We start from the raw sequence: 26875 nt of genomic DNA, 5'->3' as shown, positions 1-26875 counted from the left end.
AAAAATATACTCAGTGCTTTCTGGTAACAAAATAGGGCTGATACTGACCCTAGATTTGACCATAGATTTACACAGGTTTCAACAAAATATTACTTAGACAAAAGTGTATGGTCTGGAATCTTTTGGTGAGCCATTTTAGAGTGAACAAAACTAAACCAAATGAGTAGGGAGAAATGTAAATGACTTTAAAAATCCTCTGATTCAATTAACTAAGGGCAAGCTCTCTCATACGTTTCACAACTAAGGATTCTTTTGAGGATACAAATAGGCTAATTAAATAGGTAACCTTGTGCCTCTTAATTACTCTCATTTCTCCCAGAAAGACATTATATAAATTTAACAATCTGTCTACAGACACTAAGACATACAATTTCAACTTCATGTGATGAAATTAAGTTAGAAACACATCTACAGGTAAATTTGTATAATTCCATATATCTTCTGCTAAAATATAGCTCATTGTATACAGAAGGAAGAATGATTTAAATGTGATTGAGAAAGTTTTTAATATATTATAATTGTAAATATATTAATTCATTGCACTGTAAGCCTATAAATAATAGAAAATTCATTGAGAAACAGGTTTGCAGCTAATGAGGAATGGCAAATCAGTAAGTTAAATATATATGGAGCAGTTTTTTAAAAATAGATTGAATACAATCTGTAATGATGTATCCATCAGAATCTAAAAATAGATAATACATACAAAAAATTTTCTTTATCAAAGCACTTTTAAAATAACTAGTCAAGGACTTCATGCATTACTGAAATTATTATTTTCATTAACGTAATTTGTTATTTACTTTATATAAATATGGACCATTTCACAGAAATCTTTCTGAAATGAATTAAAAAATACCTCTGCCTCATTAAAAGGCATACAGGTGACAATATTTAACATTTTCTTCTTGACTGTCATCATTATGAACATCATATATGTAGAACTTGACTGAATTTATCCAGGTTTCTGTTTCTCTAATATTATTACGTCTAGTGATATTCCCACCTTTATCCTGGGATCCATCCCTCCTTTTCTAGTCTACATACATCTATGACCCAGACATAACTAACTGGTGGTTCAAAACTTGGGTACTCACACTGGCCCTATCATCTTACCACTTTTCCTATGAGAATATTTTTATCCAGAAAAGCACTTGTAAGCACCTATCACAAAGTTCCAACCTAATTATTTCATGTTTTTCTAAAATAAGTAAGTACGTGAAGACAGTAAGCAAATAAATAAGTAACCTTGGGTGATAGACACACTGGTAGAACAAAACTATGAAACTTTAGCAGGACAAAATCTTCCAGAGAACTACACGAAATGAGCATTTTGTCACTACAGATTTTGCATGCAGAGGAAATAACATTTTCTAAGATTAGTGCTTATCTAATAATATAACCAAATGAACTGAGAGAAATCTTATAAAATGTATATTGGAAGCACACTGAACATGTGGTACATTCCAAAAGTGCCCATTATATTGACTTTCAGCATCTGTAAGCATTTTCATTACAGCTTGACTACAAATCAGACTTTTGCAAAGGCCAATCAATGGAGGCACACAGTCAGAGTAGTCAAGTTTGACACATTTCGCTGTCATCAGTTTCTATATGAAATTTACTTGTTCAAATAACAGTAACTAGATTTGTCTTTGCTTTTTATTTCCTTGCGTGTATTTTCCTGTTAGCTACTCCCCATAAATGATGACGGTTTTATTAAGGTAAACAGAAATTCCTCCAAGGGTTCCTGCTAGGTACGCAACATCTGGAACCAATGTTTTAAACTCCACTGACACTTAAAATACTACCTCATATTTCTGCAAAAAAGACAACTATCAAAAAATGGAAACTTATTCAAAATATCTTTAAAAGCCTTCTTGCCATTAGAATGATGAAGTTATTTCAGTGCTTCTGTCACCAATTTAGTCTTTGGGGCAAATTGCCTAGTGGGAAAACATTCAATCTGGTGGCTAACGAGAAATCAGCTTTAAAGCAACTCTTGAAGGAAACCTTGAAAAAGAACAACCAAAATTTTGTTTTTTTTTCTCTTCTCATGGCATAACAACCATATTCACTTTTTATCCCATTCAACCTCATATCTGTATTTTATAACCTCCAAAAATTTCATATGAAAAAGTGCTTAATTTAAAATTAAGAGATTCCTTTAACTTGCTCTGCTTTTTCTGTTCTCTATGGCACTTTTAATGTCCTAGTATTCAAGATGATTTATTTATTTACTATACTTATTTGATATTTTTTGTCTATACACACACACACACAAATGAAGGCAAGAACATTGTTCACTAATGTGTTCAAGCATCTTGGCATATTACAGGTGTGCTATATATATTTATTGAATAAATGAATTAAGTGAGTAATCAAAATTTCTTGCCATTTTTCATTTCAAAGTGAAATTACATGGGGCATTACAAGTTACTAATTTCTGGAAGGCTCTATATTATATAAATGTGAGTCCACAAAAGTAAGGGACCTAATATCTAGATTATCATATAGGTCCATGTAGGCACAACCTATATAAATGATTTTTCCTAGGCTCTAGCTAAATATGCAAAATAAGTCAGTTGTACTTCTATGGCAACATCCACATCTCAAAGACGTTTATTTTATTATTTTACTTTAACCTAGGCAACAGTTTAAGTATTGAAATCTCAACTAGTACATTTAAAATACTTTTTAGGGAGACATATCCTGTGGGAATGTGGTAGTTTTAGGTCTAGTATTAGTTTCAGGTGAAAAGTTGCTCATGCTCGACACACTATCTGACTCAAGAGCTATCAAGGTGAGTAAATTATTCAAAAAGGGAAGATAAAACCTGGGGCCCATTACATGTCTCCATCCCAAAAGAGACTCTTTGATCAGTGTCCTATTTTAGCAGATTTTCATGGCTTCACATTTTAAAATGAACTTAGTTTAATACATTTAACTAAAATCTCCTTGGGTTTCTATAGATGTATCCCTATTTTTAACTCCAAATGCTGGAGTGTTCAGACTTTCAAATGCTGAAGAACTATATCTTATCAAAAAGCAATAAAAATTCATTGAAAAGTACATACAAGTTTTGAGACTCTATCTTTAAGGACCTTGAAAAAGAACACGGAAATAATATGAAGAAACATTTTCAATCTGGATTTATTTAAATCTGCTTATTTCAGATAAGAATCAATAATATTGATATATCTGCTTGTGTTAAATGGTGCAAAACAATTGGCCAGCATGAATGTGAGCAAATGCAAACAAGAATACCTACTAGAAAATTATAAGTTGACTATGAGTCAATAATTATAAAGTAATTGAGTATATTAAAATGAATAAACTAATTATGGTGAGGGAAAGAACAAACAAATAAAACAAATAAAAATCCCACACTTGGGCCGGGCGCAGTGGCTCATGCCTGTAATCTCAGCACTTTGGGAGGCCAAGGCAGGTAGATAATGAGGTCAGGAGTTCAAGACCAGCCTGGCCAACATGGTGAAACCCCGTCTCTACTAAAAATACAAAAATTAGCCAGGTGCAGTGTCAGGCACCTGTAATCTCAGCTACTCGGGAGGCTGAGGCAGGAGAATTGCTTGAACCCGGGAAGCAGAGGTTGCAGTGAGCTGAGATTGCGCCACTGCACTCCAGCCTGGGTGACAGACTGAGACTCCGTGTCAAAAAAAAAAAAAAAAAAAAAAAAAAAAAAATCCCACACTCAAGAAAACACAAATAGGCCGGGTGTGGTGGCTCATGCTTGTAATCCCAGCACTTTGGGAGGCTGAAGTGGGAAGATCTCTTCAGCTCAGGAGTTCAAGACTAGCCTGGGCAACATAGTGAGACCTCATCTCTACTAAAAATAATGATTATATATATATATATATATATATTTGTTTGTCTGTTTTGTTTTGTTTTTTGTTTGTTTCTTCAAGATGCAGTCTCGCCCTGTCGCCCGGACTGGAGTGCAGTGACGCGATCGCGGCTCGCTGCAACCTCCACCTTCCGGGTTCAAGTGATTCTTCTGCCTCAGCCTCCCAAATAGCTGAGACCACAGGCGCGTGCCAACACGACCAGCTAATTTTTGTAGTTTTTAGTAGAGATGGGGTTTCACCATGTTGGCCAAGCTGGTCTTGAACTCCTGAACTCGTGATCCACCCACCTTAGCCTCCCAAAGTGCTGGGATTACAGGTGTGAGCCACTGCGCCTGGCCAAAATGATGATAATATTAAAATTAGCTGGGCATGGTGGTGTGCGCCTGTAGTGCCACCCACTTGGGAGGCTGAGGGGGGAGGATTGCTTGAGCCTTGGGAGTTTGAGCCTGCAGTGAGTAAGACCCTGTCTCAAAAAAGAAGAAAAAAAAAGTAAACATAAATAAAAACGAAGTAATGCTTACTTATCAGAGGTTTATTCTGTAATGTCAATCCTACACTAAGAATATCTCATTCTCAATTTCCTCCTCTACACATGAGAAATTTTGATTAGATAAAATAATTTCAGTTTCAAAGGAAAAGGGGTGTCACATTTTACAAGGTTCAGTATGTAAAACAAAACAATAGGAAAAGCATGCAGGGCACCAGAGTTTGACCTGTTTACCTCACTGACTTTCACTTACACCACCCCATATGTCTCTGAATAACTGTCATTAAAACCTTTAGATACACTTTGTAAAAGTTTCTCGAAGGAATGAAGTTAATAGACTGCTCTAATGCTCAGCATTTTTATTCTCCATGAGATGCCACAGTATAGCTATCGATCATCAATTTAAGGTTTATTCTCTTTCTTGATACCATATATAATTTTCTCATCATTCTCATGAATATAATACTTTCAGGGTGTATATCAGGCATAAAGAACAGCAATTTTGTACTTAACTTTCTCATAGATAGGTATCATACTTCAGGATAATAAATCAGAAAAGTATTGCATTTTCACAACTTAGCAGTCAAAGCATATTTGCTTGTAACTTTTAAAACAGAAAATGAAAGAGACAGAATAAAAAATTCTCTGTCATTGGCTTGATATGTAATTTTAAGAGTTCATTTAGTTTTAAATTCTCATTTTGATATTAAATCAAGCAGTCAATGAATATTATACTCTTTCTAATGTATCTTTATTTAGCAAAATTTTTTAAATGCATCTTAACTAACATTCAGAATAAACGTGAGATTCAAAATACTTCTCACCAGCATTCTCATATCAAAGGAAGTTTATTTGGTGTTCTTATATTAAGACCAAAAACAGGAGGTGGTTAAGAAACGGGGCTAGAATGACAATAAGCTTAAATATAAAATTGTTAAACAATTGAAAAACCTTCTATCTACCTGCAGTAACACATGGAATTTAGCTGTGTATACTGCCACCTATAATTCACTGAAATATAACACATTCTTCTTAGATAAAAGAAAATTCACAAATGTTCCTGAATGCAATAAAATTCTGCAAGGACAGTGTGAACATCAATAATTTAAGATAAAAGCACCATATTAAATAGAGGTCCTTAAATATCGTGGCATTTATCTTTTTAATAAATTTTTAAAATTTAAACTTAGATCTTTAACAATAACATATTTACATTTTGCTGGATGTAATGTTAAGTGGTGAAACAAGTGGTGAAAGTATTGTTTAAGCCCAAGGAACCTGACAAGCATTCAGTTGGTCACAGTTTTTGATGGATTTGTTGGCTGCATAACTAACAAGTACTTAATGAAGATGTGCTGACTGGATGAATGAAGAGTCATTCATAAAGATCTATTATATTTCTGCTATTACCTATAAAATTCTTCTTTGTATACAGTAGATCTGATTTTAAAACAGAAACATAAATAGGAGTTACTGTTACAGTCCCCAACCTAAGAATCAGATCTCATGCTTCCAAGCATACCCTTATTTTAAACATAAAAATATTATGTAAGTCATAAGAATGCCAGCTAAACCCAAACTACTAATTTTAAAGAGAAAAAAGAGAAACATTTTTACTTAGAGAAGCATTCGTTTTAAAATTATAAATGAATTTTCCCATCTCAACATAGCCTAATTCTGATACATTGTTAAAAAGAATAACGATAAAGATCAATAGACTTTTAAAATAAACAAATCATGTGTTCTAGGTTAAATATTTACTGATTCTTTGCCTTTCTGAGATAAATATAATCTTATTTTAATTCTAGGAAACAATATAATTAATCAGATAAGAACCATTATACTAAAACAAATAAATGAAGACATAAAAAACCTTTAGGAAAATTCCAGTGTGAACTGCAATAAGAAATAACCATCAAAAACCTCAGTAACTTAGATTTTCAGTCAGAAGAGAATTTGTCAATGCTATCCATGCATGTTAGAAATAACAGACCTCAGGATTCCAAAATATACTGTCTACTTGGGCCCTGAAAACCAGCTTACTATCTTTCCAACTGAAATAAGCCACCTTCCAGAGTGTCTCGGACTTTAACACCAAAAATTGGGTTTTTAAAAAATCCTCTTAATGAGGAATATTTTAAAAGGCTAACAATCCTACTTACCCCCTCTTACTACTCCAATGTCAAAAGAGGCTTACATTTTAATAACAGACATATCCAAAATTTTCAAGCCTTACTGTCCCCATCCAGAATCTTCATCTGTTGCTATCATCACTGGTTTCACATGACTAGGGCTACCTAGGTGTAGCTCCCAAGAGAAGGTTACTTTCCATTGTGTCTTGCATCATGGAAAAAACTTACCATTTCTGCTGTCCTTCAGAAACTTCTGTTTCGTTTTGGGTTTTTTTGTTGGTTTGTTTTTGTTTTTGTTTGCCTTGGGGAGTAGACATGAAAAGGTACAATGTTAAGCCCAGTTTTAAAAAACATATGAGTTATATAAATATGCAGTATGCTATAAATTTAGTTACCCCATGGTTTTATACTTTTAATGAATTTTTAAATCCATCTGTAATTCATATTTGTATATTGTATAAAATGAAAAAATTAAACCTTCTTTTTCACAACGGTTGTGCAAGTTCTCCATTGTAATCCAAGTATACTCTGTGTGTAGCATCGTCTGATTTTGTGATCACTTCTGTTTCACAGATCTGTTTCTATTTTATTATGACAAAAACAAAGTTTTAACTGCAATGCCATTTTTTCCTCATGTGTATGTGTGTGCACACGTGTGCATGTGTTGTACATTTCCACTTAAACTCTTGCATTCTGGACAACTGTCTATGCTTTATTAGGTGGCCAAAATATAGAGTTAAGTATTTACAAACTCCATAATAACTAAACCACAAACAATATGAATGTGTCAGTTATGGAATAAAGAAGACTGGGGTTAGCCATCAACCCAAGAGAAGAAAAAGGAAAATATACTATGGCAACCAACATACCATATTTGAACTGAAATATCTCCATTTCAGAAGGTTAAAGAACAGAGACACTAGAAGCTAAACAGTGTCCCCTCTGACTTGAAATTCGAGACATCATTTTAAATCTAACAGGTGAATCAATCTCTCTTTTTAACTTAATCCTGCAACATGCTTCAAAATTAAAATACCTCCTGATTCTACCTGGGGCAGCAAATGTATTTCTGTATCAGCCATACTTTTAACATCTAGCAGTCTCATCTCAGGTGGTTTCTTCTTAGTATGACATCATGACCTTATAAAATGAACAAAACAATTCAGAATATTGGCCATTGTACTTACTCTATACATATTTATATATTCAACATAGTATTATGAAATGAGAAGAGAATCTGAAAACAAAAGAAAATTATAAGAAGAGATACCACTTTTGAGTAGTGGCAGTTTTGAGAAATGCACTTTATTAGTTGGGAGACATCAAGTATTGTAACACACTTGTAATTAGGTATGGTGAATTTTTCATTTTAGGTAAAGTTTCTTAAAAATAACTAATTTTAAAAGACTTGTTACAAATACAGATTATTAAAAACACAGCTTGTGAAACTGAGGTATCTTAGAAATATATTTTAAAATTTAAAACAGAATTCATTCATCCAGTCAGCACATCTTCATTAAGTACTAGTTAGTTATGCAGCCAACAAATCCATCAAAAACTGTGACCAACTGAATGCTTGTCAGGTTCCTTGGGCTTAAACAATACTTTTACCACTTGTTTTACCACTTAACATTACATCCAGCAAAATGTAAATATGTTATTGTTAAATTAGGTACTTGGTTAGGTAGTCTGACTAGGTATGGTTTTAAAAAAAGCTTTGCGAAAATCAGCAATCAGCACTTTACCATTAAATTAGCAGCAGCCGCCAAGGTTCTCAAATATATATGCTAAGGAACAAGCAATAATATTAGGCTTTATCATAATTATAAGACTGAACATTGGCTATTAGCCCAAGACATACCAAAAGCATTGCTCAGGTGTGAATGCTGAATAAAGATCTCATGCATTTCCATTGACATCAAATTGGCCAAGCTTCTAGTGGAGATGGGGAAAACATAAATCAAATGAAACAAAATTGAGGACTGCTGGAACTATGCATTTAAGCAACTGGGTCCAAATTCAGGATATTGGCCCATAATTGAATACATTCATTTGCTGTTTCTATGACCTTTCTAGAAAAATGTTTTTGCTATCCCTGCCTTCATTTCTTTACTGCTCAAGTCTGTCTAACCCTCTTCAGATATTTCTTTCTGCCAATCTGCACCACTGTTGCCATTAAAATCATAACAAAAGCTGTCCTCTAGAAATCTTTGCTTAATTTATTTTATCCAAGTGTTTTCTTCATTCTTTATGCCTTTAGCACTCATAGTCATTATATGTTTTAATACTTTTCATACTCTTAATGAAGTTATTTAAACATATATGTTCTTTATCAAATTGATTACAAAATCAAGGACTATGAAATTCTTGAGAAACATATATCATAATTTACTTTTATTTTCCATTCTCTCACTATTCCTATGGCTAGGCTCCAATGCAGCACCAATGCATGTTTTTGAGAGTCTTTGCCTCTCAAATTGTCATAATTACTACAGAGAATGTTAATAAAAGCAATCATAGGCAGAAAATGGCAAGGAAAATGCTGAAAAGAAAGTTCAAATACAATTGAGGCTTAAGGCTCAGAATTGGGTATTCTAACGAATTCATTCTATTTTAGGAGGCTTATTTTTCACCAATTTGTTTTTAATTTTGAGAATTTTAGCACTCATTGGCCTGAATAGAGGAGAAGGTATTAATATATTATGCTAAAGAATTGGAAAAAAAAACTAAATGACTCTATCAAGTTAAAGCCCTTTAGTAATAAAATTTTGACAAATATTTAAATAAAAAAACTTAAAATGAATGAACTATCTGCTTATGAAAATGATTTTTATAATCTATCTGCCTATCAGTTTTATCATATAAATTTTAACTTACCGAAAATATAAGTTTATCTGAAAGAAAGCAAGTAAATGTGATATATAATTATGGGAAAAGCTCATAATTGACTTTTTATATTTTTGAAGCTTAACTAAAACTTAGTTAGTTGTCTTCTTCACTTATCATTTTCACCTAGTCTTCAAAATCATATTGCAATTTCCCTCAAAATAGGGACACTAAATGTTTTGGTATCTGCTTAGTAAATAATATATATTTGATACAGGAAAGAAAACCCCCAAGAAAATTAATGCCAATTATTCTCAACAAATATCTATTTATAGACTACCTCATCCAAAACATCTTACCATACAAATAGTTAATATTTACTGAGAATCCACTATAGAATAAGAATTTTACCTATATCATTTCAGTTGAAGCCTCAAAATAACAAGGTCAATGTATCATCATAGTTTAATAAATGTTTCAAATGTTTGACACACTTAATAGGGCTTCAGAGTAATTTGTCCAAGTTCAAAAATTTAGAGAAGCAAGAATATGAACCCAATTTGGTTTAATTCTCAAGGTTATGGTTCTCATAAATTTACCATATCATCTCCTGTCATAGTCAGGTACCTTCAGAAATGAGCAAAAAAGATGTATAACCTACCCTATAGAGCCCATTACGTATCCTCTGAATTACTGAGTACACTTCTAAAATAAACATGTTTTTCTTCTGTCAGTTCTTATACCAAAATATTAATATAAATTTTACTTATAGTAGTAAATATGATGCCACAATCATCTTCATTTGATTATGTCTTTCAAAATTTAAAGGTATTTTTAAGTTCCTGTCCATTTTTCTCCTGGCATGAATAAATTTAATTTTTTAATTTTCGAAACTTTATAATGAAAACCATTTTTAAGCAACATTGAAGATGAAATTAGCATGAAGTGATACTTGAAATTCATTTAACAAAAACACATTTCCCTTTTTAAAGATTGCTTCAGAAATGTTTACAAAATAAACACCAATATTTGCACCGTGTAAACTGCGTACATTTCTTGATTTTCCTTTGCTTTCAATCGCTGATGAATTAAGAGAACATGGCATGCTTCTGGGATCATTGATCAGTGTTCCTTAGGAATGTTGAGGCACAGGTACCTTTCTTTTGAACTTGTTTCATCAATTTTCTTGTTCCTTCCTTGAAATCTATGAATTCCACACTGGGCACTTCTGCATGAGAAAAAGATGACTGCTTATAATATCACTCTCTTGTAAGAAAACATATTCAAGCTTTGTTTCACTGATAAAAATCCCTGAAGAAGGAAACCCTCAAACATATTTATGAATTCCTCCATCACTCAACTCAGTAATGTACTAGCCAATTTGACTAGGATAAAATCAGCATTTCTGTCAGTCCAAAATCTGGATTAACTCCATTTGTAAGTTAATTTGAGATTTTTGTTTGTTTTACCTCCTAAGTAAATTCAATTCAGATAGACTGAAGAAAGCCCATGGGGTAATAAAATGAGCCTGTATATGGGCAGCAAAAGATCTGGATTTGAATTCTGTAATAATGTAGTGAGTTACTTAAACTCTGAACATCCTTATAACATTAATTATAATGTTGGGATAATAAAACCTATATAGATGGAGAATACCAAATATAATTTACATAACAATTCTAGGTAAATATTAAGCTGCTTAAAAACCATTAGTAACTTTCACCTAAAAAGAATAGATGAAATTGCAATAAAATAGAGGAACAAAGTACAGCATTTGCCAAGCCCGTTTAAATAAGATATCATGGAAATCATGTTTCTTATACAAAGAGTTATACTAAGCAGGCAGTGAAACTGAGAGAAATACTTTTTTTTTTTAATTGAAGTATCTGTTTTACTGTTTGTTCTGATTTACTCTTTTAATTCTAATGTAATTCTAATTATTAATGTAATTCTCAAGCTGTGTTTTATATTATTTTGATAATGTCTGTCCCCAATAATGTTTTAAAACTCTTCAGAATATAGCTCTATGACTTACAACCCTAATCACAATTTGGGTTCTTATTATAAGAATAAGAATATAGCTCTACGACTTGCCACCCTAATCACAATTTGGGTTCTTATCTTATTATACAGAATAATCTTATTCTGTATTTTAAAACTCAAGGGGTTTCCCTTTAAGGAAATAGTTTACACTTCCCAGGCAAACACTAAAACTATGCAGGTTTTGTATCACTATCAAATAAAAAGTAAAACCATTGGGTAAGGAAAAAAAAGAGCTCTTTCTAGACAACTTCTCTCTTACTCATATGAACTTCATCAGGACTTGCAATTAATTTTTGAAATTGTTCTGTATCGACCTCTATATTTGAAGCTTCATTTTCTGTCTCTGGGCCATGTCAGTAAAACCCACACATCTCCCTGTTAAGCAAAGCAGCTGGCTTTTTAAATGTGATGTCTTTTAGTTCTTATTTACAATCCTAATCACATCATTCATTTCAGTAATCTTTCAGTAAAAGTAGTTATTAATGCTGTCAAAAGCAGAAATGGGGATTCAATGTTTTTTTCTCTTTTTTTAAATAAACCTGGATAATTAAGATTAAGCCTAATAATGTGACTTTAGAGGCCTCTGGGTAATTAAGCAGTTTCCTGTGGTTGAGGATGCAACACAGCACAGACACCACCCTCACTTAAAATTCTACATACCTCCCAAAAAATAACCACTTACACAAACCACAAATGGTTAAATAAAACTGCTAGGAGTAGTCAATCATCATAACACAAAGGAAACTAGATTTTTGTATTTTTCAGACTCAAAAAACAAACAGCACATACAATTTTATTTGACTGATTTTTTTTCTGTAATTTAAGACAACCCATAGTGTATATTTTGTCTACTAAGGCTATAAAACTAAGATGCCATGACCTTTTTACTAGCCCAGGTATGTTTCTAATGCTCTAAAGAATAAAACAATGGTCTGAAAAAGAGAGGATAAAACAAATATAATGAGGTTAAGAGACATTTTGGAGAAATAAGATATTTTAATATCCAAAGCAATGGAAGAAAAGGGTAAGATGAGGTAATACATTTTAATTTTTAGAAAAAGAAGTCATAAGGCAATAAAGACTGTCATTTTGAATGAAATCTATTTATTTGCATTCTGAAAGATAATACGGAACAAACAAAAGTTTTCAAAGGACTATTTACCACCAAAAGACACAATACGTGAAGAATCTGACAAGAATGCATGTTTAATGTCCGTCATCAACCCACCTCCCCAAAACCAAAAGAAAATATATGTACACACACACATATACATATGCATATGTATACACACACACACACACACACACATACACACACACTTTGGAATCAGTATCACAAAATAGTGCCCAAATTAAAAACATTCCTGGACTTCTTATTGATCAATTTCTCTTATAGAAAGGAGCAGAGTATAGTATCTGAACTGAAACAGTATTATTAGAAAATGATATTCTGAGCATTAGGATGTATAATTCATGTTGCTTTCATTTGCTCAGACCATTGTAGAAATCCATAAATCATTTTTTGTTCATGTATTGCTTAAGTGCAATTTGTCATTTTGCATTAGAGGGCTGCTTCAGCTCATTCAGTGCTTTTAATTCACTGTTTAGAGTTTAACAAAATGTTGGCCCTGCTTGATAACTGAAAAGGCACTGAAATGTGAAGCCACCCCAATATTAACTAGGTTAAACAAAATGGAGAAGCACATTTCTACTTTCAATATCAAGATAATGGTGCTTGATGGGATATCCAGTATTTTCAATCCCAAGAACAAGGATTGGTTTGTTCTCTGATGGGCTTGAAGGATTAAAACACAGTAACTAAAGAGTTACCTGAATGCTTAAAATTGCATATGCTATAAATCTTTCCCAGAAATGCCAGTCAGCATTCATTTTTTACTATAGATAAACAAAAACTAACACAATGTTTGTGGCATTGGTTCCAAAGCCTTGTCTTCCCACCTCTTAAGTTAGATTACACTACCACAAATAAACCTATTTCACACTTACCCATAAAAGATGCAATGCACTTTGGGTCTTTTGTATTTGTTCTCTGAGCTGTGCTTGCTGAGAATGACAAGTGCCAAGAACAACCATCTAGGTCAATCCTGGTGGAGCCTGGTTATTGATAAAGTAATTTTTTCTTCCAATTCTAAAAAAAAAAAAACTTCCCTCAAAGCTCTGGGCACATAGCAATAATAAGAGGATTTAGAAACAAATTGCTTTCAAGTCATGTTAAATCACTGCAAACACTCATTTATCCAAAGGCTGGTTAACAAACTTGTTTCTGCCCCACCCTTTGCAGCAAAGGGCAGGGAAGAAAGCAATCCCTTAACCCAGTTTCAAAGTTTGTAAAACACACTTGTGGGATCCTTAGCGCCCCTCTGTTTCTGCTGCACTTAAAGCCCAATGAAATAAAAAATATGCACTATCACTCTAATACATAAACCAGGACTTTTATGAAAACTGATTTTGATAACCTCTCTCCAAATAATAAAACTGCTTTTCCTCTGTTTCTTAGGGTGCAGTTTGTCCTGGATCAAACAGTTTGCGCTCCTGGGGGTGGACGAGGGAGGGTGAAGAAGGGATTAGGTACAATATATTTCCTTCTCCTTTTCCGCTCCAGTAACGGGGGGATTGAGGACCACAGAATATACATGATGCTCTACCCTTCAAAGAGGTAGTTAGTCTCATTACTGAGGCTGCCGTATATACAAACCTCATCTCACTAAATTCTGGGGTCCACGGGAGTAAGAATGAAAAAGAAAAACGAAAGGCAGGGATCTGTTTGATTGGCACAGCAAGGGAAAAAGTAAACCTGTTACATTTTAGAGGCATTTTAAAAGGCAAATTTAAAGTGTTGTTTTGTTTTGTGGGTGACGGGGTATGGTTGTTTTAAAGGCTCTAGGGTAAAGGGGCACAGAAGGCTATTAACGCCACTATGTGATCTTGGCTCCAAACAAAATGCTCTCGGAATTGCCCTTGGCTGGAGCTATCTAGAGGGAGGCGGAGGACCAGGCTCTGTTCTGTTCTGCCGGGAAGAAGACCCCACCGTCACCCCGCCGGTCCCTGGCTGGCGCCACAGAGACTAGAAGTCGGAGAGGCGAGACCTCTAGGGGGCCTGGGCTCAGCGACGCTGGTGCGGACACAGACCCCTATGACCCAAGAAATCTTGTTGAGCCCCCAAAAGGCGAGCTCTCCAAAGCAAAATTCTCTGGCCTGCCCTATGCTGATTTCGCCGCTAGGAGACGCCTGTAACCCACGTTTGCGGAGAGAGTTCCATTCAAACACATTTGCTACCAAAAAAAAAATAAAAATAAAAAAAATAAAAGCAGCTCAAGTGTTACAGTGGATGTAGTGATTATTTACAGGCAAATCTGGCCATCTCATCTCCACCTCTGGAACCTCTCTGGCTTTCAGCATACGCCCCAAGTCAGCTCAAACTTCATCTACATTTCGGGGGTAGAAACCCTCTTCCCCAATTTCTGGATCTGCATTGTCATTCAGCTGCATGTCTCTCACATGCAAACACGCGCGCACTCACGCGCACACACACACAAGTGTTTCCATACGTACAAATGAACGCATTAGAAAATTACCGTCATTTTTTAAAAGGCTCCAGGATTCTGACGAGTCAGCTTGAGGAGCTCAAAACATTTCATTTCAATTCTGCAGATCTGAAGAAAAAGAAAGGGGGGAGGGGTGGAAGTACAGATGCAATACCGTATTAATATTCAGATACACTATAATCTCCTTTTCATTGATCCACAAGTCCCTTTATACACTGCCGCTCCATTCTCAGCCGCAGACGTGATGCTAAAATCATTTTAACTGCAGCGGTTTTCGTTTGGCTTTGGCCAGTCTTCAATTTACTGCAGCTGGAAAAGGATTAGCCATTTTTGCTGGCATCCTTTCCTTCTAAGCGCTCAAAGGCAGGACCCATCTTCATGAAAGAGCCAAGTGCGGGGGCCGGGGGGACCAGGCGTTGCGGGGAGTGGGGGCGCAGAAATCAGGGCAGTAGACGTGCATTCGCGGGACTCTCAGAAGCACGTCTCAGGCTACAATCACGCCCATGGACACTAGCCCTCCTTAATTCCCTGCCAGGAGGGAATGGCAACGTATCTCCGGGTCAGAAAACGACTCTACTTTTCCAGCAGGTTGTGGTGGTGGTATTCTTGGGTCATTCATTACCAGAAAGCAGCAAAGGACCTTCCTATCTCTTTGCATAAGAAGGAGATTGAATAGAGGCTTCTTTCGTGAATAAACAACCAATTCCTTGCTAGTGGCCCATTAATTAAAAATATACATTTATATATCTTTCGTTAGAGAATTGGCATTCTATCCACTCTCCAGCATTAAAGAGTTCGCGCTGTGTTTTAACTTCACAAGAACTAGCTATGTGGATGTGCCGCGTTGCCCCTGCGCCTCCGGAATGGGCACTCACAGCTGGTCAAGCGCAACCTTCGGAACTCAGGGAAGCTCCGCTGGGGCTTACACAGAGCTAAGCCCTGGGCCAGGGAGGATGGATGCAAGTACCGTGCATGTGCAAACGTGTTCGCAGATACCCGCAGCGGTGCACACTCGGGCCCCTCGTGTGCACGGTCCCTGCCCACCACCCCACCCCGCCCGCGTTCGCCGCCGCCCCACTGTCCTCACCCCGCGGGCTGACCCCAGGATTGGCAGAAATCAGTGGTCTAATCTAGCATGGTGGGTAGAGGGATCGATCTCCAATTGCCAAAAAAAAATTAGAAAATAGCCAGTGTTCCCAGCCGCTGCGTGGCACTTGGCCGCACAAGGCGCAGGGATATCAGAGGCGCTTTGCAGCGCTTGGCGTTTCTGTGAGGCGGATGCCCCAGAGGCCGGCGCCCCAGAGGCCGGCGTTAGGATGGCGGGCTCGTAGGAAGCGGCTCAAATCAACTGCTCAGTCACTGATGAACGCACTCACGACTCGAAGCTAGGTCCTCGAGTGAGTTAATCTACTTGGTAAGTATTTTGTGAATATGTATTTAGGGAAGAAAGAGGCACGTCGAACGCGTCTGCCCGTCTGTAAGCGCTGTCAGCGCACATCCTTTAGCGTGAATTCCTCCGCTTTTTAGGAGTCACCTCCAACCCCTACTCCGTATGCTTCGCCCCTTTCCTCACGGCCCCGTCAGACCCCTCACCTTTAGATTGACACATGCCATATAATACCCACTTTTTAAATGCCCTGCCAGTCTCTGCTAGGGTCCCTTAATTAGGTAACCCTTGCCAATTAGTGGGCCCTGCGCTACTTTTTCCCCTTCTCAATTTATTTCCACGATCCGTATTAGGGAAAATACCTTAAAGGAAAAAGAATGTTAGCATCATTGGAAATCCCGCTCCTAGGAGAGGATACCGCGGCTGTTGCTACTATGTTTTCGCATTTGCTGATGCAAACAGGGGAACCTCTCTATTCCCTCCCCATTACCTGCGGCTGGGGACTGGGAACTTTCCGCGGCATTGTCCCCAGCCAGCGCCTCGGGACCTGCGGGGCTGTTCTCGCTCTCACACTCACACTCACCCCGGCCGCTCGGGCGAGAGTTCTGTCCCGCCCCGCTCGGGTGCCGCGTGACGTGTCTGTTTGGCGGCCGGTTTGGCCAATCATCGGCAGCCCGGTGGGTGGTGCTCCTCGGCGATTGGTTGGCAGAATGAGGGCGCTGCGCAAAAACGGAGAAGCCGAGCGCTCGGAGCTCAGAAACTGCCAGCCCAGACCACAGGCTCAGAGGCTGAAGCAGGAGGAAGGAAGGACTGGAAGGAAAAAGAGACAGGTTAGAGGGAAAGAGGCTTGGGAAGAAAACAGCAGAAAAGAAACTGCTCATTACACTTACAGAGAGGCGAGTAACGGTGGAGATGAGGACAGAGGGAACCAAGACTCTGAAAGACAAAAAATACAAATAGAGCGAAAGAGGAAGAAAATGTCAAGAAGAACATCCATCCGGAGAAATGAAGGGAATGAAAGTTTTAAGCTGCAGAGCCGTTCTGTGCTTTTCCGGCACAAAATTATATCGCTGGTTTTAAGCCCTTTTGCATTTGCCAGCCGTTGACATTAAGAGGCATGTTTAACGGTGCCAACAGCATCTCCTTTTCCTTCTCCTCTTCCTCTTCTTCTTCTTCCTCCTCCTCCTCCTCTTTTTCCTCCTCCTCATTCTCCTCCCATCAGCAAGAAGACAAACCGAGGACAGTCTTGAAATATCGAAATTTCCTCTTTGGGATTTGCCAGAGCCGCGTTGCGCCAAGACTGTCGGAATAAAGGACGCTGACTATTGTATTATCGTTATTTTATTAATTGGTCAGTGGAAAGATTACAGATGAGGGAAGGGGACGCCTGTCACCCTTCCTGTGCTTAGATTTAAAAAAATGAGGCTGGATTGCGGGAAGCTCTAGAATGAAGCAAAAGAAGTAAGATTTTTAAAGACAGAAAGCCACAGGAGCCCCCACGTAGCTCACTTTTATTTGTATTTTTTCAGATTTTTTTTTCGTGGTGGTGGGGGAGGTGATTGGGTGGCTGACTGGCTGCGGGAAGCTACTTCCTTTCCTTTTGGAGATGATTGTGCTATTATTGTTTGCCTTGCTCTGGATGGTGGAAGGAGTCTTTTCCCAGCTTCACTACACGGTACAGGAGGAGCAGGAACATGGCACTTTCGTGGGGAATATCGCTGAAGATCTGGGTCTGGACATTACAAAACTTTCGGCTCGCGGGTTTCAGACGGTGCCCAACTCAAGGACCCCGTACTTAGACCTCAACCTGGAGACAGGGGTGCTGTACGTGAACGAGAAAATAGACCGCGAACGAATCTGCAAACAGAGCCCCTCCTGTGTCCTGCACCTGGAGGTCTTTCTGGAGAACCCCCTGGAGCTGTTCCAGGTGGAGATCGAGGTGCTGGACATTAATGACAACCCCCCCTCTTTCCCGGAGCCAGACCTGACGGTGGAAATCTCTGAGAGCGCCACGCCAGGCACTCGCTTCCCCTTGGAGAGCGCATTCGACCCAGACGTGGGCACCAACTCCTTGCGCGACTACGAGATCACCCCCAACAGCTACTTCTCCCTGGACGTGCAGACCCAGGGGGATGGCAACCGATTCGCTGAGCTGGTGCTGGAGAAGCCACTGGACCGAGAGCAGCAAGCGGTGCACCGCTACGTGCTGACCGCGGTGGACGGGGGAGGTGGGGGAGGAGTAGGAGAAGGAGGGGGAGGTGGCGGGGGAGCAGGCCTGCCCCCCCAGCAGCAGCGCACCGGCACGGCCCTACTCACCATCCGAGTGCTGGACTCCAATGACAATGTGCCCGCTTTCGACCAACCCGTCTACACTGTGTCTCTACCAGAGAACTCTCCCCCAGGCACTCTCGTGATCCAGCTCAACGCCACCGACCCGGACGAGGGCCAGAACGGTGAGGTCGTGTACTCCTTCAGCAGCCACATTTCGCCCCGGGCACGGGAGCTTTTCGGACTCTCGCCGCGCACTGGCAGACTGGAGGTAAGCGGCGAGTTGGACTATGAAGAGAGCCCAGTATACCAAGTGTACGTGCAAGCCAAGGACCTGGGCCCCAACGCCGTGCCTGCGCACTGCAAGGTGCTAGTGCGAGTACTGGATGCTAACGACAACGCGCCAGAGATCAGCTTCAGCACCGTAAAGGAGGCGGTGAGCGAGGGCGCGGCGCCCGGCACTGTGGTGGCCCTTTTCAGCGTGACTGACCGCGACTCAGAGGAGAATGGGCAGGTGCAGTGCGAGCTACTGGGAGACGTGCCTTTCCGCCTCAAGTCTTCCTTTAAGAATTACTACACCATCGTTACCGAAGCCCCCCTGGACCGAGAGGCGGGGGACTCCTACACCCTGACCGTAGTGGCCCGGGACCGGGGCGAGCCTGCGCTCTCCACCAGTAAGTCGATCCAGGTACAAGTGTCGGATGTGAACGACAACGCGCCGCGTTTCAGCCAGCCGGTCTACGACGTGTATGTGACTGAGAACAACGTGCCTGGCGCCTACATCTACGCGGTGAGCGCCACCGACCGCGATGAGGGCGCCAACGCCCAGCTTGCTTACTCTATCCTCGAGTGCCAGATCCAGGGCATGAGCGTCTTCACCTACGTTTCTATCAACTCTGAGAACGGCTACTTGTACGCCCTGCGCTCCTTCGACTATGAGCAGCTCAAGGACTTCAGTTTTCAGGTGGAAGCCCGGGACGCTGGCAGCCCCCAGGCGCTGGCTGGTAACGCCACTGTCAACATCCTCATAGTGGATCAAAATGACAACGCCCCTGCCATCGTGGCGCCTCTACCAGGGCGCAACGGGACTCCAGCGCGTGAGGTGCTGCCCCGCTCGGCGGAGCCGGGTTACCTGCTCACCCGCGTGGCCGCCGTGGACGCGGACGACGGCGAGAACGCCCGGCTCACTTACAGCATCGTGCGTGGCAACGAAATGAACCTCTTTCGCATGGACTGGCGCACCGGAGAGCTGCGCACAGCACGCCGAGTCCCGGCCAAGCGCGACCCCCAGCGGCCTTATGAGCTGGTGATCGAGGTGCGCGACCATGGGCAGCCGCCCCTGTCCTCTACCGCCACCCTGGTGGTTCAGCTGGTGGATGGCGCCGTGGAGCCCCAGGGCGGGGGAGGGAGCGGAGGCGGAGGGTCAGGAGAGCACCAGCGCCCCAGCCGCTCTGGCGGAGGGGAAACCTCGCTAGACCTCACCCTCATCCTCATCATCGCATTGGGCTCGGTGTCCTTCATCTTCCTGCTGGCCATGATCGTGCTGGCCGTGCGTTGTCAAAAAGAGAAGAAGCTCAACATCTACACTTGTCTGGCCAGCGATTGCTGCCTCTGCTGCTGCTGCTGCGGTGGCGGAGGTTCGACCTGCTGTGGCCGCCAAGCCCGGGCGCGCAAGAAGAAACTCAGCAAGTCGGACATCATGCTGGTGCAGAGCTCCAATGTACCCAGTAACCCGGCCCAGGTGCCGGTGGAGGAGTCCGGGGGCTTTGGCTCCCACCACCACAACCAGAATTACTGCTACCAGGTATGCCTGACCCCTGAGTCCGCCAAGACCGACCTGATGTTTCTTAAGCCCTGCAGCCCTTCGCGGAGTACAGACACTGAGCACAACCCCTGCGGGGCCATCGTCACCGGTTACACCGACCAGCAGCCTGATATCATCTCCAACGGAAGCATTTTGTCCAACGAGGTAAGGCTGAAGCGAAAGGACCACCATCTCTCATCTCCTCCATCAGAAAGCCTCCTCTAGCCCGGCCCTTGTATCTCTGGTGCACTGTGTATCTATTTTTAGGATATTAGCTTATGTGTATCGTTGTGGGAGCGGAGATGGGCGGTCACCTTCTCCCACTCCTTCGTGTGTAACCTAACTTTCGCGTTGTTCCACCCTTTCACATTTATTTTCATTTACGTCCCCTTGGTACTTTGCCACCTTGGAGCTCCCTCCTTTGCTCTTCAATCTTTCCTTTAAAACCTTAATTCCTGTCAGTCCTTTCCCTTCTCAGTAACCTGGGGATAAAGGGAAACTGCGTGAAGGGAGAGGGAAATGTGGAGGAGGGACTTACTTTCTAGCACTGGCAAAGGTCTTTTTTCTTTGCGTCTGTCCCAGGCGTTAATAAAGTTGGCTCTGTTTTGCTTTGTTTAACGATGCTTTCAGTCGCGTGTACAAGTAAGCTATAGATTGTTTAACTTTACACAGTTGTCTAACCTCGAATGCATGTTTTAGTGAACAAGTTACCAGATCCTTGTCCTCTGAACTCGGGTTGCAAAAAAAGCCTTCAGTTCGGCTCTGGACAGCATTTACAGACGCTCTTGAAGCCGAGCGCCCACACAGTGTGAATTTGAATGAAGCTGCGTTGGCACAAACCCCTGTTAAGAGTAAACTAACGAAAGGCTTAAACAATTGTTGTCTTAAATATATCTTTTTAGCTAATAATCACCTCCTTGCCACTGTTTTGGATAAATCACTGCTGTTGGCTTTCTTCATAAAAGAATTTGGCTTGTCAATTCTGACTTCTTTTTAAAAGGATGGAGAAGTGACAAAGTTGGAGGGTGGGGGTTGGGGGGAGAACAAAGTTGGTTTATGTGAAAGAAAGTTTGGACCGGAAAGGTGTGTGGGTGGTAGAGGTGGGGAGGCGAATGCAGAGGGCCTTTGGAGGGGAAAAGAATGGGGGGGGGGGGGCGGGCAGGATTATGAACTCCTTTCCTGGCAGGTTATTTTATTTGAGTCTTAGATATTATTGATTGACTTTCATGAATATTTGTACAGCTCATTTGTATCTTAAGCACATTTTGAAAATAAACAACAACATAATTCCATAAAATATCCAAACTTTTTGCTTATTGAGCGTGCTGTTTTTCTTGTGTCAACCAGTATTCACCTAAACACTTTTTTAAGCCACTGAAAAAAAAGACAGCAGAATATAAACAGGTTGACTCTGTTAGAGACAATAGTATATGAGCTCTAGCCATGAGGTCATTTGCATTTTCTCTTTAAAAAAATACACACATTTAAAGTTAGCCAATTTTTTTTTTAACCTTTACAAGTGACTAAAATGTGGATTCAAGTGTCTCTGCATATCTCCCCTGCCCTTACACAGCAATCGCTAGGATGAGGTCTTAGGAGAGCTTGGAAATTCATAAAAATATATACGATTACTTAAGCTATAGTTCCTAACCTCAAAAGTAGACTACTAGTTCAACCCATAGCATTCAAATGCTCTTGATTTATTTATTTTTTTCCTAGACTAAACACCAGCGAGCAGAGCTCAGCTATCTAGTTGACAGACCTCGCCGAGTTAACAGGTATGGACTCTTTTTTTCCCTAGCAGTAATGGACAATTTACAGCCTAGTAAAAGTAGGAAGTAGGTATATTATTCTAAATTAAAATTAAAATGTATAAAATATTTTCAATTGAGGCAGGACATAAATATGAACTATATTGTGTTTCCTAGACAATACATTAAAAATTATACATTATATTTCATTTATATACAACGCTTAAAATATATTTGAATATTTTGTCAATTTACACTCCTACACAGTTTCTGATAGTCTTCCTCACTGTTCCAAATGTATATCTATTTTATGAAAATGATATAAACATGTATTTAGCTCCAATTATAAAATAATGCCTAAACTTTACGTGACTTAAGTGCTCAAAATGACTGTTAATCGATCATTTTTAAATAGTTACGCTTAGGCTATAAAAGCTAGCTTTATTCAGAAACAAAGCCAACTAAGAGGTCTGTGAGTCTGCAGCACCATCTGTGACCATGTGGTGGCAGAAGAATGTTTTCTCTGTTTCTTCACCTTTTTTATTCTAATATTCACATTTTTGTACTTCTAGTTCTGCATTCCAGGAAGCCGACATAGTAAGCTCTAAGGACAGTGGTCATGGAGACAGTGAACAGGGAGATAGTGATCATGATGCCACCAACCGTGCCCAGTCAGCTGGTAAGTGTGATCAAAGGGCAATCTAAATGCTAACTTTTATAGTTTCTGTTTTTAAAAATAAACCTAGGAAGGATGATGTCCTAGGCAATTTTCCATAGGTTTAATGCTGGTAACTCTACAGAAAAATAGTGTCACTCTACTTTGATAATTGCAGACTTAAAGAGAATTGTAAAAATGCAGTGTTCCTTTGGAGAGTTAATGTTAGGAATTCATTGTGGAGAGTGTCAGAATACGAAATATATCTTGCTTATGTAATGTTCTTTAATGGACACATTGCATACAGAAAGACATAGCTCTCTCACCTGGTCCAGTTACCAGTCTTCAGTCAATTAAGGTATTCTTAAACTTGTTTGTGGATGAGATAACTGAAGATGGATAAAATTGATTGACCTGCACAAGGTCACAAGAAGATAAATGGATGACTGAAGACTAGAATCCACATTTCTTGTTTTCCAGGGCAATGCATTTTACACACCACCAAGTATTGAATGAGAAAAGTAATGGTGATTAAAAGTCATTAATGGATTGAAAACAGTTTCTAATCTTGAGTCTTAGGCTTCAGAACGTTAGGTAATATGTGATAATGTGTATTTTTTGAAGTGTCCTTGGTTTCTTCATATTTTCAACAGGGTCCATGACACATCAAAAGGTGAACTCTGAGTATATTTGTATGTGGGCTTGATGGTAGTCACTGATAGGTTTCAATGTGCTATATATTCATTTTATTTTACTTTTCTTTTTAGAAAGTCAAGTTTTATGACATCCTGGTAACTCATTACTAATACTAAAAGGAAACTCTTACATGAAATAAAATATGTATGTTAAAATGAAAATGATTTAATAAACTTCTGGTGTCCTTCCTAATTTTTTGGTTTTCATCTTTGAAGGGTGTTTGTTGAATATTTTACTTTTTCTATCTAGTTTTGTGTTTATTTGACACATGAAGAAATAGAAAGGCTAGTCAACTTTTCTAACTCCTGAAAATGTCGATCTTAGACTGTCTCTGGGTTCAGCTCAACTCTCTTGAGACTGGACCTTTATTTTACTTAATAATATAACCATAGAGTGATAGGTTCTTATTTTCAAGGTGATATTAGTCCTCGAGAGCACCCATTCCTTAACACACTTGGTGGACCTCTAGATGGTGATGAGGCAGTGTGTCAAAGGGCAGCGTACACCCCATGGTGGCCTGGCAGCAATGGTTGCTGCAAGCCTCTCACTTGGCTAATGTGTGCTGTGTCTGGCTGCCTAAGCCTTGGGAAACCCAGGCAGGATGAAGGGAAAAAAGGCTGCTCAAGGGTCTCTTTATATTGCTGTGAGTCATTAATATGCAGGCCTAATGAGACTTGAGAACTGCCAAGAATCCCCGGAGGTCTCTGCCCCTTGCGGGCCTTCACGCTAAGTGAACAGAGCATCTATTTAGTGTCTGGGAACCTGACAACAAACCAGATCTTGCCAGAAGTTTATATGTGAGTACAAAGTCCCTTTCATTTTTGCCCTATATATGGCATATGATTTATTGTCATCTTTAAAAACTGTACATTTAGCATTGCTCATTCCTGTTCTTTTTCAGAGTTTCTAATTTAACTGTCAACCTTTTAAAACTTTTAAAACAAAATGTTTAATGTTTTAAAAAGAGTATCTGTAGCATGTTTCTTTGGATGCATTTTACTCCTTTCCCACCCCACACGCCCCGCTTTGTTTTTCCTGTAGCACTTCAATCTCAATGAACATTTCAATTAGTTTAGTCCCTCAGACATAATGACCCATAATAACCTAACTGAAGAAAGAGAGATGAATAAACATCTGCAAAAGAGCCAAATTTGGAAGATAGATGAGAACATATTCTTATCAGTGCGTCTTCCCAGTAGCTACTTTATTTCACAGTCACTCGGTGTTACCATTTCTGTAATGTTTCTTTCAAATGATTGGAGGTGTCAAAGCATTTAAAAGAATACTAAAATGTTAAAATGTGTTGTGGAAAACATTTTAGCCAGGCAGTTTTTATTTTTATCAAAATGTTAAAATTTTTTTCGTGTCTTTAAGTTCTTAAACATGTAAAAGTGTTACAGAATTAGCAATCCTTTTATGTATCTCATTAGTAGTTACAGGGCAGCCACAACATACTGGGCACAATAATAGCTATTTTAGGATTGTAATAAAGCACTTATGTTAAGAAGTGATTGCACCTTTGTGTGCTGAATTGAAATCAGATTTAATGTGTAATTTTATTGTAAGAATGATTTTGAAGTGTTTTCTTTTTTAAGTATAAAAACTCAAATGCAGAGAATTAAAATGCATTTACTTAAAGACTTTTTTCAATCCATACTGCTGTTATGTACTATAAACCTCACATCAAGCAGCTAGACTATTTCCAAAAATTTAAGCCCATTTCAGATAAATCTGTTTTATTTCATTGTAAACCCAGATATTAATGATCTTCCAATTTTGCAAAATTAGGTAATATTACTCATAGCATAGCTTTCTAAGTTCAGGATAGGAAAAAAACATTATGTTATAATAAGCAAATCTCACTTAACTAGGTTTTAGTAGGGAAAAGTTAGATTATCAAGCAAAACTAACATTGGAAAGATAAAGACTCCGAATTCTCTCTTTCAGTTTGTACCGTATTCCACACTATAGTGTACAGACTGTTTAGCTTAGTGCTTCACCTGTTTAAACTTCGTATCTTTTTCTTTATTCCTATTTCTTTTTCTACATTAACATTATTCTGTATTATTTATTTAGATATGCCTTCTATTTATTCTTTTATGAATAGTTTTTTTTTTGTTGTTGTTCTATCTTCCACCCCCTCCTTCTTGTTTTTCTTTTTTCTAAGCCATTTGCTGTCACCAATGTTGTTCATAGAAGGGCTTTAAACACGAAGGCAGCTGCACAGAGAATCACATAAGCTTTTTCAGTTTTCCACTGCACCTGGCTCCATGTGTGAAATTCTTCGCCTTGACCACTGCTCTGTGGCACTTTCTTTCTATAGCCTTGTCAAGGTGCTTCCCGTTTTTTTCAGTGCACTATTGATGTATTGGTTAGATACGGCAGTATTCCAAGGAGAAGTGGTAAATGCAGACATAAACCATCACAAGAGGAAAAACTGATTAATCACAGCTTAAATAGCCAAAGAATTGGACTTTAAAGAAATATATTTTCAACTTTATTATGTCATTATATTAAAGCATAATTATTTCTTTTATTTTAGGATACAGATAGAATATTTTAAATTGTATATCTTAAACATTTTAATATTATTTGAGTTATATCTAAAGTGATCTGCTTAGTAGTGAGAGGTTGCTTTTCCCGTTATAAAATATCTACACTGTCAATAATGCTAAGCTTAATTATAGATTTCTTTTTAATACCTTGTGCCTTTAAAAAAATATGTTGAAGACAGAATCCTAATAAGTGATTGAATTACTTGTTAGACATTCTCTGAAAATTGTCAAATTTCAATAATTTTTTCTTTCAGTTATAGGAGAACTTATCTTCCAAATATGTTTAGTTTCTAACTAATTATAGATATAGATATAATACATGGTCAAAATTTGGCTATGAATTTTAAAAATAAAGTAATTTGATTGGTCAGCAATTTCAAATTAGTAGATAAAATATATCATTGAAATGCATTAAGCCATTGCATTACTACAATATCAGCAATAGAATTCTTGGTTTATTATAAACACAAATACATATTTCCAAACTCCATTAAGAATTTAGATAATTGCCAAATTTGCTTTTGGGTTTATATATAAAATGGATTTACACCAGTATTTATAAAACCTTATTCGCTGGTGAAACTTTGAGCTGCAACTTGAAAATGTGGAGAGATTTATAACTGGAAGCAATATAGAAGACAAAATATTGAGAGGAAATGGTGAAAAATATATACATTTTGAAAGATTATTGGTAGGGAGAAAATTTTGATGGGAATATTTTTATTTTTTTCATGCGTGAGTTATGTTAATAACTATTTGCTTCAAAACCATGTTTTTCTAAAACATACTGCAATTTTTGTGGTTACAATTAATGTATCTTAAGTAGTTAAAAGAAGACT

At 38.6% G+C, this 26875-nt stretch overlaps 1 protein-coding gene and 1 long non-coding RNA gene across 3 annotated transcripts in view; one reads left to right on the top strand and one right to left on the bottom strand.

Moving 5' to 3' along the window:
* Positions 1 to 10361: 10361 nt before the first annotated feature.
* Positions 10362 to 16885, bottom strand: LOC115835958. Its single transcript, XR_004030934.1, has 4 exons — positions 16798 to 16885; positions 14951 to 15028; positions 13362 to 13503; positions 10362 to 10539 (listed from the first exon to the last, which is right to left on the bottom strand). It is a non-coding gene; the product is annotated as an uncharacterized LOC115835958 (long non-coding RNA).
* A 177-nt stretch (positions 16886 to 17062) lies between these two features.
* PCDH10 (protocadherin 10) overlaps positions 17063 to 26875 on the top strand; it is a 58878-nt gene continuing 49065 nt past the window's right edge. Inside the window, exons 1-3 of one of the 2 annotated variants that reach the window (XM_030815701.1) lie at positions 17063 to 20544; positions 22099 to 22157; positions 22703 to 22809. In XM_030815701.1, coding sequence (XP_030671561.1) covers positions 17914 to 20544; positions 22099 to 22157; positions 22703 to 22809 — 2797 coding nt within the window. In that variant the 5' untranslated portion in view covers positions 17063 to 17913. The remainder of the gene's footprint in view (positions 20545 to 22098; positions 22158 to 22702; positions 22810 to 26875) is intronic. The other variant, XM_030815700.1, reaches the window with a different exon arrangement.

The sequence above is a fragment of the Nomascus leucogenys genome, chromosome 7b, assembly GCF_006542625.1.
Source record: "Nomascus leucogenys isolate Asia chromosome 7b, Asia_NLE_v1, whole genome shotgun sequence".
Lineage (NCBI taxonomy): Eukaryota > Metazoa > Chordata > Mammalia > Primates > Hylobatidae > Nomascus > Nomascus leucogenys.
This window is presented reverse-complemented; position numbering and strand designations above follow the sequence as displayed.